Source organism: Ammospiza nelsoni, chromosome 7 (assembly GCF_027579445.1).
Source record: "Ammospiza nelsoni isolate bAmmNel1 chromosome 7, bAmmNel1.pri, whole genome shotgun sequence".
Taxonomy (NCBI): Eukaryota; Metazoa; Chordata; class Aves; order Passeriformes; family Passerellidae; genus Ammospiza; species Ammospiza nelsoni.
The window spans coordinates 34613154-34625793 of record NC_080639.1 but is presented as its reverse complement, the minus strand read 5'-3'; the positions used below and the strand labels follow the sequence as shown (position 1 = coordinate 34625793).

The window sequence follows — 12640 nt, the reverse complement described above, 5'->3', positions numbered from 1 at the left end:
TCTGCTCTGCTGAGAGGAGCTGGGTGTCCCACAGCCTCCCATCCCTGCAGGCAGGGAGGAACAGCAACAATTACCACGGGTGGGAAGGGGTCACTGCCAGCTCCACTGTGCAAACAAAGCTCTGGACATGGCAGGAGCCCTTGGGCACAAATGTGCTCTCACACCTTCACTGCCAAACTCCTCCTGACTTGGCTCTCCTAGCCCAGAGCAGCCACTTGCTGTGTTACACAGCTTTTTGTACTCCACCCAATTATCCGATGCCTCCTTCCATGTAAAATGCAAATCTTTCCCATTCCCACCATACTGGCACTGCCATGTTTCTGAATTACCCAGCCCATGATGGGTGCTTCTACACTTACCTTAACAGGCAAGGAGAGGCAGGACAGGAGGAATTTGGGTACCTGCCTATGGCACCTCCCTATATCAAAGCAGGCTGTGTGACCTCCCAGAAATGTGAGATTTTAATGTTAAATGTTCTAAAACAACATTGACAAGTACAACTTAATCAAAGACACAAAGACTAGCTATTCAATTTTTTCATGAAGTCAACAAAAACCACATCTGGCTTCTTGTGTTTGAAAGAACAGCTCAGCTCTCACATCTTATTTGTACAAAAGAATAAAGTAAAAAGGTAAGTATTTTAAAAAGTAATAGTTCAAAAGAGCAGTGAAAGAATAGATCTCTAGGATTTTTGCTTGGTTGAATGCAAAATCGCACCCAAAACTGTGTGAAAACAATCCATCTTCATCAAGGCTTTTCTTATCTATAAGAACATCTGAGAACATGAAGGAGGAATTTTCCCATATGGAAGTGAAAGCTCTCACAATCTTTGGCCTGTCCTCTTGCTTTTCTGAGAATCTTTGTATTCAGACACTCTGATTACAAAGATTCTCAGAAAAGAATCTGCCACCAAAAGTTTTCCCCATGACACAGCATTTCCCATAAGGATTTCTGGCATCTATCAAGCCTCTGCGTTTCAGATTCTCAATTCCAAACCACTTCCCTGTTTCTTTTTTTTTAATTACAAGCCAACTAATCTTCTGCAAGGAAGCAAGTGAGCCTCCACTGAAGTCTTCCCTCATTTCCCAGCCCCACATTCTTCCTTTGTTTGCTCCTGCAGGTGTGTGTGAGCCCTCGTGCATGAATGGGGGGAGATGTGTCCACCCCAATGTCTGTGACTGCCCGTCTGGCTGGAGGGGAAAGCACTGCAGCAAACGTAAGCACCCCTGCTCCCATCAAAGTTTATATTCGTTAGCCCAGTCAACAGCAATTTGCAACCTTCTAATACTAAAAACCAGCACAGAATCTGTTTTGCTGTTTCAGCAGTTTGAAGAAATAACAGTTTTAAGTACAGGTGCTACAAAATGCTGTAAACACTTGATGCTTGCAGAGGAGAAAAAGCTGTGTGGGGGAACCCTGGTTCTGCTTCATGCAGCTCTGTTATACATCTTGTTATGGAAATTCATTTTTACAGTATTAAACTTGAAGCATTGATTTTATGTTTTAACAGCTTCACATATTTTGTTATATTCTGCTGAGAAATGTCATGTATTTCAAAGTACAGAACTATCTAAAGCCTGCTATAAAGCTTTCCAAACTGATGTACTCTCAAGGTCATCGGTGCATAATTTGGAGAATGACGTGTTCTTACCCTGTAACTCTGACTACAGTTACATAAAAATGTAATTAAAAAAAAACCTCTCACCCTAAAATATTTTCAAGGAATATTTTTCCCTACATGGCTATTCATTACCATGAAGTTGACAGATAAACTGAATAAATTTATAATCAAGATGACATACTGTATGTAAACCAGATTAAAATATTGCCTTTTTACCCTTTGGGTCCTGCTAGTAAATATGATTTCAGAACTAGTGGCTTGAATTTATAATATTAATAATTTATTCAGAAATGCTGAAGGAAGGAAGTGTCTCTCATACATATACACCAGATCATGCACTCACTCTTTCAGGATCTCTGAACAAAAAATACATGCAATAAACATATCAAACTTTTCCATGAAAATATTTGGTTTTTTACATGGAATATGTAGTGCTTTAATGTATCACAGAGAGATTATTCTTAGCTGATGATGAGCTAAGCATTAGAAATGCCAAGTCTCCCAGTAGACAGTTATCAGAGATAAATTCCTTAAGAAGAAAATAGCAAAGATTCCTGCTCATCATACTGATGATGTGATGAACAGAACACACCCATTCCTTTGGAAGTCAGCTGTTGTGAACAGGCTTTAAAAAATAAATTTCTTAAAGAACAAAGAGGAGGCTTGTTGCATAAAAACAAGGTAAGCCTGTTTATTGCAAAACCAAAAAACTGGAAGCAAAGCCCCTGGATAAGCCAGAGACTTGTATCAACAACTTAGTAACTATAATTATAATGCAGGGGTGCTTCCAGGGAAACTGGCTCCAAGGAAAGACCTGGGTGTCCAGGACCTCAGGCCTTTTAAAACCCCTCAACTCAGCTGATTGAGGTGCTCAGGATCCATGTTGTGACAGGCCCCTTCTTTCCGTCTTTAATTGGTTTATAGCTTGGATGGTTCTGAACCAATCATTTTGGTATTTTCACTTCTCATTGGTTGATCATTCCTCCAACCTTGCCTCTAGCTAGTACAATGACTGCCACTTTATCTTTTCCCTGGTTCCACTCCCCCTCCGTAAATACACGACAGCATTAGTTTCTCATACAACCAATTAGAATTAGTTACTTGTATTAACAAACATTTAACTTTACGTACACACTTCTCAATTTAATTAACTACTTTATCCCAAAAAGTTCAAATTTTTATTTCATTCATGACATCAGCCACCTGGAATAAAGCCTAGCAGGTGACATCTCACCAGCTCTTGAGCACAGAGACCCATCCCATCCATGCTCTCACTTGTTCCATGTTCCTTCCCAGCTGTTTGCCTGCACAGGTGTCTCCATGGAGGGGAGTGTGTGGGTCCCAACACCTGCCAGTGCCCTGCAGGATGGGTGGGAACGCTCTGCCAGACCCGTGAGTGCTCCTCATTCCTGCACCTTGTAACCACCTCAGCTTTTTACACGTCGCATTTTCTCCTCTGTGTGTGTGTTCTGTCAGGTTTGTGCCTGAACTCAGTCATCTTGAAGGTCTTTTCCAACCTAAAAGATTCCATGATTCTATTATGTGTAAAAGTCAACCTTAAAGGATTTTTTCAATCTAAAAGATTCCATGATTCTATTACACGTAAAAGTCAACCTTGAAGGTCTTTCCCAACCTAAAAGATTCCATGATTCTATTACATGTAAAAATCTACCTTAAAGGTCTTCTTTTCCAACCTAAAAGATTCCATGATTCTATTACATGTAAAAGTCAACCTTAAAGGTCTTTTCCAACCTAAAAGATTCAATGATTCTATTATGTGTAAGTCAACCCTTACATGATTAGCACCTAAATCCTTCCTCTGATTTGTCAGAACTGTCCTATGCTGCCAGTAAAACTGGTTCTTTCAAACACATTTCTAGACTCAACATAAGAGGCCTGACTCATCTTTTTTTCTTACATGGATGCTGACATCAACCTGTCAGACAAAATAAGTACTTTTTAAATTAAATCATTTGAAATACAAGGTAAAAAGGAGAGGTCAAGGAGAAAAGGAAATACCCATTCTCTATACCCAAGTGGCATTAAGCACAGAAATTCTGTGTGTCTGCTGACTTTAGAGGCTGACCCTGTAAATTCTGCTTGTTCAGAGTGACCAAGGTGGCTGGAAGTATTCCCATTTGGGTGGGGTTGGAAGACTTGGAATGGGAAGAGATCTGTTATTGCCAATTACATCCAGGGTCACTTCAGTTTGTGGCTGCCATTAGCTTTACAGCAAAAGGGTATGAGGAAAATATCAAGGCATTATCCCCTGTAAAGGGCATTATCTCCTTTATCTCCCTTTCCCTCACACTCACAGAGCATAATTACTTATGGAAATCTTCTGTCAGCTAACTCCCAATGGCTGTGTAATTGTTTCTTTGTGCCAGCTGTCTTCTAGTTCAAACATGGGAATGTTTAAAGTTATTGATGGCATATTCTTGACTCAGTTTATAAAATAAATAAACAAATTGTGCTTGCTCCTGTGAAAGGCAAGTAGGACTAGCATTAACAATTTCTGCTGTCCTATGCAGGCACACAAGCCAGGTACATTTTATAGATTTATCTAACCTCTGAAACTTTGCTCCAAATCCCTTCATCTGCTAGTCATTCTGATTTTACTGCTTCTTCCCATAGTGGGAGGTTAAATCTTTTTTTTTTTTTCTGTCCTAAAAGGGTCTGGCTGAAACTCCCAGGTCCCACAGCAACCCCAAATTTCTGCTTTTTTAAAGAGAAGGAGAGAAGACTTTTGTCAGAGAGCAGATGGTGAGGCCTTACAATGCTGCTCCAGGGTATTCACAGTGAGGCAGGGGAACAGGAAAACCTTCATCCTCACAGATGTTAGGTATGGAAGTGTAACCCTGAAAGCGAGTCATGTTTCATGTTTTAATGGGAGGCTATTCCCTCAAACCCTGGACTCAATGGAACAAATGTATTTATCTGTCTAAACATGAGAAGCCTCCTGATTGCCTCCCTTGCTCATCTCCTCCTCAGCTCTGGCAGGGCTGGGACCAAGCCCTGGTTGGTGTTTGTGCTGCTCTTGTACTGCTTTGGCCTCTGTCCCACCTCCCAGCAGCACAGGGACCGTGGGCCAAACCCAGAGGCTCTGCCAGAACCCCTCAGCTTCTGGCAAGGAGCTCTTTGGTTCACCACCCCACTCCCCTGTGCAAAACTGCTTTGTCACATTTAAGCTCCTGAGGTTTCCCTGAGCTCAGCACCCCTGTCTTGCTTGGATGTGTATTCCCAAATTCTGTGCTCCACTGTAACATCAGCAAGGCTGAATTCTGCCTAGATTTGCACCCCTTTAACCACAGACTCTGGCTATTAAACTCAACAATGGAGCAAAATGTTCACATGGTAAGATAAGAAAGTAGTAGCTGTCATTATATGAAAATATCATTTCAGATAGGAAATTTTAAAATATATTTTGATTATATGAAAATGTTATTTCATGAAAATTATTTGATGAATATTAAAATATTGTTTCATATTTATATATTAAATAATCTATTATTATATGATAATATTATTTCATATTTATATTTATTTATTCTATGACATTAACTTAAATCAAAACTACAGGTTTTTACACTGTATTTGAATATTTTGGTTCATACTGTTGATTCTATATTTTTAAATTATTAATCTTTATTATCTGAATTTTGTTAATCTCAATAGTTTCCATTTCATAATGCAAATATTCCATCTCACTCTACAAGTAACAATTCAGAGGATAGGTGTTTTCATCAATCACTCTGTAATCCAGAATCCATTAGGGCAGGATTGTTTCCCAGGGGCTTTTTCAAGGGTAGGAGATGATCAGATAATCCCAGCTTCATTCTTTGTTTTCAGACTGTGAATTCACTTGAGTGCCCTTATCAGGATGGTGATGGAAATGCAGACACAGGTTTCCTGTACACCCTGAACCTCATTTTTTCCTCCCTGGCTTCCTAACACAATGAGGAGGGTGACTAAACCACAGGACACACAGAGACTTCCATGACTATTTTCTGGACATGTCCCAGATGGAACAGGTTGTTGCAGTCCTTTATACTGAGATAGCCAGAGCAGGTTCTTAAGCCAACAAAAGGAACAATGGACAAATACTAAGAAATCACCTTGGATATCTAGTTTTTGATTTATCTTTCATAAGAGTCCCAGATCACCTCCATCTGTTCAGTTTCTAACTCACACAGGCCTGAGCCCACATGGACCATTCAAGAAGATGTTTGGAGGCAGCAGCTGCCACAATAATTCCTCTCTAAACATTTTCTTCCTTCAGCCTTCTGCTAAACCAGAAAAGACAAAACATTCTCTACTTTAAGGTCTCTAATAATTTAACTATTTTCAGCCTCAAATACTGATGTCTCAGAGTTTCTTGTTACATTTCACCAGGAACAAAGACATAGATCTCTACCACAAGTGATAACCCAAAAGGTTTCAACCCTTCAGCCCTTCAAACCCATTGACAGCATCCTAGAAACAGATTTTTCATTCTACTGCAATGAAGATTGGCAATGTCTAAGGCAGAATAATTTTATGTCTAAAATATTTTGAAAATGCCTCAGAGAGCTAGAATGGGCTGTAATATCAGAGGTAACAAGGAGCTTATAAAAAAAATTTGGAGCAGCTCTGCTACATTTTGGAGATGCAACCACACAGGCAGAAACTCTGCTTCTTTTGCAACGTTGCACAATGAAATTGCATTTCCATGTCATGCAGTGAATTATGATTTCTTAATGCTAAAATCAGTCAAACTCACAATGACGTTGCAGAGACATCTGTGCAGGAAAGTTTATTTACAGTTTCACAGGTCCCTGGCTGCAACTAGAGAGCTTGGCAAGAGCAAAAGTGACTTTCAGTAGACATTGATAATGGATAAAACACAATAGTCCTCCTTTATCAGACTGTATATAAAGAGGTCAGTCAAAAGAGTAGTTTTCTTCCCCACTCATCTGCAACTGAACAGAATGGCTTCTGAAAGAGAATCAATAAAATAGGTCATTTGTCCCAATAAATAAGGTGTGTGGGGGAATACACACGTTAGCCTTGATAAATACCTGTGACTTTGAGGGGCACAGTTTAAGGAATAATGGTCAATTTTCAGACTGTACTGCAAATGTAGGGAAATAACCTTTTGGAAGAACAGGTTAAAAAAAGTAATTTGAAATATTCAAAGCATCTCAGTTATAGAAAAGTGCAGCTTTATTAGTGTAGGGTTCTTCCATTAGAAGCTTTTTTGTGTGACTCTGTTTTTATCTTCCATGGCTGCAAAAATATCCAAAAACTTGGGAGAAAAGGGAGGAAAGGGAGGGTCACTATGTTTTCCCATCAGCGATTTCATTCCTATTCCATATTAGACACCACTTAAAAGCTCCATGCCTGTGGCTTCTCCTTGCCTCCTGTGCTGGTAATTCACATCTCTCTTTTTTTTCTTGGACTCAGAAGGAAACATTGGGCCAAAGAAATGAACATCTGGCAGCAGAACCTGATCACCCTGACAGATACACCCAAAACACAGCTCAGTAAAGTCAGGAGGCTTCAGGCCAGGGGTACAGGTCTGCTGTTCAAGGCTCTGAATGCAGGATCAAGGTGCAATTCTAACAATTAATTATAAAGTATAAGAAGGTTATAGTTGTGAAGGATGTTCATCGTTAAAATTCATGCTGCTGTCTTCTGTTCTAATATTATTGAACCCATACTGGCTCCTCATTGCCCTTCAGAATAACTTCTCTTTATTTGCATGTTATAAGTGTCAAGCTTATGGCCTTATAATTTCCTCAATATTCTTCCCATTCTCTCTCTCTGCCTTGAACACCATCCTAGGCAGGATTTCCTCAAGCTTTCCTCTGTAACCCTTCCAAACCTTAAAAAAAGGCAAATAATTTTGAAAAGAATGCCATTCGCATGCAAATTATAGCTCAGTTCTTTTAACATGCAGGGATAAAACTCCTTCTGTAATTGGCATTTATTGATTATAATTTTAACATAAGCTTAGCCTGTTAAATGACTTTGCTGAATCTGTGCAGGATAATGCATACATAGCTGGTGCCATTTTTAGTGTTTAGTGGCTTAGCATCCCTTGTAAATACATTTATGAAATATTCATTTGAACTTCAGCTCTGTTATTATCCTCTGTGATGTCAATTCCAATTTTCCTCCAAAATGTTTTTAACTTTTCTCCTAACTGAGCTCTTGTTTTTCTGAGCACTACAGAAAGAAGCTGGGGGATGAACAGGGAGTGATGGAAAGAAAAGGATGAAAAAAGGAGGAAATATTTTTCCCTTTTTAAAATGTTCACATACTGAGAATCAGGGAAATCACAGACAGAAAACAAAATCCTGGTACTTCATCTAATGCCCATGTGTACCAGAACACCCCCAGATGCTATAGGGATCTGTAGAAAATCCACTTCTCTTTGCATTACCTGTTCCTATTTCATCTGCTACCAAGATGAAAGGAAACCCAGCTTCCATTTTTCTGCAGCCAATATTCATATCAAACAAATAAGAGAAATATACACAATTCTTTCTCTAATATTATTAACACAGACAGGTCTCTCTCTTCCTGCTTACCACACAGTGGAACAAAACTTGCTGGGGCACAAGGAGCCTTTTCTGTGTACAATGCAATCCCTGTTGGGAAATGGTTTTGTTCCAGTGAGCCAAACTCTAATTTTCCAATTGGAATTCTGTCTTTTCAAGGTTCCTGGAGGAGCTGGAGTAGCACTCCAGACATGATAAGCTCCCTGTTCTAGCCTGAGTGTGATTTCATTCCTCCTCTGCCCCCTCCACACCCAGAATTCAAACCTGCCCCCTGCCCTCTCAAAAAAAAGGAGAAATTCTGAGGTTTGCAGTTCACTATTCTGTACCTTAGGGAGATTTTTGCAACAGACACCAAACAAAACCAAGTTTCCTCCTTAAAATTTGTTTCAAAAACCAGCACTTTTGCCTTTGCAAAGAGGCAGGAATACATCAATGAGCCCGTAGACCAGGAAGGCAAATTCCCAGCTCCAGGTCACTGGAGTCCTACAGCCCACAGCCTCTGGCACAGCTGGCTTTTCCCAAAGGAGCACCTGCAGGCCACAGCACATGCAGCTCTGTGTGTGTTCTCATTCTGGACATGCTCTGGGGCAGTGCTTTTGACACCACAGCATGAGCTCTCACTACCTGATCATAAAAACATTCTTTTGCCAAGCTGGTTACAGACTCTCATCTTTAAGATGTGTAGAGTGGCAGCAAACCTGGTTCTCTGCTTCTCTGCCCCATAGCTGTGAAGTTTGTTAGAGATATTTAAAAATCCTCACTGGCATAACAACCTGACAGAACAAGCCCAATACAAATTCCAGGTCATTCCATGCACCCAAGGTCATTAAAACAATTATTCTAACACTGACAATCACTTTTGGCTGCCTGAGGATCCCACAATGTGTTCCATAATAAAGTTTGCCCTGGTCTATCTCTGAGACTTCAGATCTCAGCACAAAGACTTTGCACGAACTTAAATCAGAACCTAAGTGCAACAAACTGAAATTGTGGCATTTGATCCTTCAGCCCCTTAATTTTTTTATGTTGATCATCTGTAGGAAAAAGACAAATAGTCTCATAGGAATACAGCAAATTCATTTAAATCTGATGGAACATCCTGCTCCATCATGAAGGAGATTGTTCACAGACATTTTATTATTTAGTCTACTTTATTTTCAGCTCAGTGTGGTTGGCAGCTTCCTGTACTCCTTACACAAGAAAATATAAGGAACCACTTGTTGAGTCACATCTGACCAGTTTTTAAGACACTTAGTTTGACTGCATGAAACTAGGATACAATATTCTGGCAATATTTATAGAAGGTTTAGCTCAAGAGATCTAATTAAAATACTATGTGATGTGTGTTCTTCTTGAATTGGTGCCCTCTGAATTGGCTGTTCTTTTTTCTCTATGCCAAAACAATGTCATAACAATGAAAATTGCTAATGAGGATGAGAAACCAGCTGAAATTTGACTAATTGCTTTTTTCTCTCTTAAAAAATAATAGAACACTGATTCTTTTATTAACAGACTATCTTCAAATTGATGGACCTTTATAAATGCATTGGTGCTCTAGATAAAATATTTCTCTGGTTTTTTTCCTTGGGATAAGTAGTTCATTACTAAGTCTCTATGACCATGAAATCACATGCTCTTATTTGGTTTCCAGAGGTGTGAAGTTCACCAAATTCTCCCATTTATTTATTTATTGTGATAGAATCACCTTTGGGAGTACATATTTTAACATATTCTTTCATCTCAGCTCGAGGTCAGCTCTTTTAACAGCTGTAATTTATTTTAATTGGAACAAAAGAAAATCAATTTTGGCACCAAATCTTGCCCAACCATCAACGCCCAGAATGTATCCTGGCTTTCAGAATTAGGCCTTGCACTGATCCATTTCCAGCTGAGCCAAGGTCATGACTTTGTCAGTCTTCTTTTTCCCCCATAAATGAAAAAAAAAGGAAAAACTAAAAATTGTAAACATGAGACACAGAGGCATGAGAAGCCTGTGACAAACCATCTTTAATTTTCAATATTTCTAAATATTCACATGCTTACTATGAGACTTAGAATAAGTGGATTTCTAAAGAATTTTGTTTCTCATTTGTGGCACTTTGTGAGCAAAACTGTCAATTTGGGAGCAGATGCATCAGACCAAATGTCTGTGCTTGCACAAGTGGCTGTGCTGGTCAGCATGGGAGAAGAAGGCAAGGCCCAAAGCCACTGATCCTTGTGGAAACAAAAATAACCAGATATAACTGAAACAGCCTACAGGTAAATGAATAAACCCTATGGAAGATGCAAATAAGGTTAGAGAATATTTGAAAGGAACTTGAATGACTGCTCAGCTGCAAACTAGGCCAGTATTCAAGTTCTAGATAACTTTTTTCCCCCTTTTTTATGCCTTACCCTCAGTCAGACCTGTCTGACTACCAGAATGGCTATTGCACATCTGGGCCTGACCTGGCCATCACAGCAGTGGGGTTTTTCAGCCACAGTCATTGCCCAAACCACAAACACAATTCCTGTCAGAGGTCCTGGCTGTCCAACCTCCAGCTCTCAAACAGGAGGCTGCCCCATCATTTACCTGTACTAGAAGGCCAGAGGCAAAAATCAATGTATTTTCATTTCAATTACATAACACATTAAGAGAAAGCATGAAACTCTATTCAAATAGTCACTTAATTTTGTTAATGGTAATTAGAATTTAATATCACAATTAAACTCCGGTATAGATTTTTTTAACAAGTACATTCTCCTAATAAACTACAGCTCCTACATCAACACTGAAATCATCTGATGTAGATAAGATGAGTAAGTGATGTAATTTTCTCTACATAAAAAAACCTATTTAACAGGTTGGCCATAGCCTAGGAGATTAAGGTGCACATTTTCTCAAATAATTACCAGAAGAAGTCTAAATGAAGGCAGGGATATTCCAGGATAAACTGGAATTATTCTCTGCAGGTGATTTCATTCAGGAGACTTTCCTTGCTAGGTCAAGAGTTGACCTTTTGGATCCATCAGACCAAGATTAGCATGACTGCTTTAAAGAATTATTCTAGTTGTGAATGTGCAAAGTATGATATTTATCATTTCACAAATGTGGGGGAAGTCTGTTACACTTAGAAGAAAATATTAAATAATAATAAAAATCAAGCTTCCTTTTCCACATGAATAAACCATTACACACTAAATCAATCCTGACAGAAAAAGAAAGTAGAAAAAGACTTTGCAAATTATGTATGTCCAAAATGCCAAGTCACCAGTGACACATGCAAACACACATGTCTCTCTAGCAGTGATCTCACAATTCACAGTTTTTAACATTGTTTGAGGAACTCTTCAGTTTCAGGGTTTATTCTGCAGAAGTCCTGATCAGGCACTCTGATATGGACGTGTATTGCTTTGATGTGAAGAAGGAAATGTTCTGAATAAAAGGGACTTAGCAGGTTTCCTTCAATCTGTGAGCCTTGCTGAAAGCTAAATTCAGTTAGTAATTAAAATTATGGATTTCATTGTGTCTAGTATAAATTACATGGCTTATGTTATATGAGAGCAAATGAGCTCCTCCTTCAAAAAGTCAAAACTATGAGAGATATGGGAATGAAAAGGTGACTTGCTAGCAGGGATTATATAAATTGTACACATACACATATTTCTGTAAAAAACTTGGGATGATAAGCCTCCCAAAAGTTCATTTATCAGACTGGATTGGGTGCAATGAACAATCTGTATAAGCTTTAAGCAACTTCTCCAAGCCTGTCAGTCATGGAAACCTCACAGTTTCTCATTGTTCAAGTATTTAACTACATTATTAGAGCACAGTTTTGACTTTCCTAACACTGAGCATCAAAATATGCTGTGAGTAAAACTGATACTGCTTGGTGCCACCTTGGTGAGCACAGGGTTAGCTCAGGTCTCTCAGTGGCAGCATTTCCATGGCTGAAGGAAACCCAATCTCTGCTGCCTGATTTTATCCCATTTCCCTGAGCCAAACCAACCAAGCTGCAACCCCTGTTCTCTGCCCAAACTCCAGTTTCCCCATGTCCTTCCTGGTGTGCTGTGGCTGGGTCCAGCCCCCAGCAGTTGCCTCCCCAATGGCTCCTGGCTCTGATTAATACGTTTAAACAAAGAGATTTATATTTTTCTGCCACAGCCTTGACACCTTATTGCTTATTTCCCCTCCCATTTGGCATTGGTGCAGTTGACTTTTCCTCTGAAAGCACCAACTTTATCCTCTTTGCCTAATTTTGTCTTATGGATTTCAAGCTGCTTCACCCATTTATCATAAAGATTTTTAATTCTAAGCCTGCTTGCACTGCCTCTGAGTGTGACATTGTTCAAGAATGTGACATCTCATTGCCTGAGACATTAAGGAAAGCCGTGAATAGCAGAAAAATCAGGAGCTACAGACTATTGATAAAATTATTCCTTGATAAAGTTTTCTCAAACAGGCCTTGCTCCTTAGTGATTTATTATGAATCATACT

At 39.3% G+C, this 12640-nt stretch overlaps 1 protein-coding gene across 1 annotated transcript in view; it reads left to right on the top strand.

Moving 5' to 3' along the window:
- The window catches only part of LOC132075810 (von Willebrand factor D and EGF domain-containing protein-like), a 172621-nt gene extending 162211 nt beyond the window's left edge, over positions 1–10410 (top strand). Inside the window, exons 26-28 of the mRNA XM_059476517.1 lie at positions 1121–1216; positions 2918–3013; positions 10259–10410. Of these exons, the coding sequence (XP_059332500.1) occupies positions 1121–1216; positions 2918–3013; positions 10259–10410 (344 nt within the window). The remainder of the gene's footprint in view (positions 1–1120; positions 1217–2917; positions 3014–10258) is intronic.
- The last annotated feature ends 2230 nt before the right edge of the window (positions 10411–12640 follow it).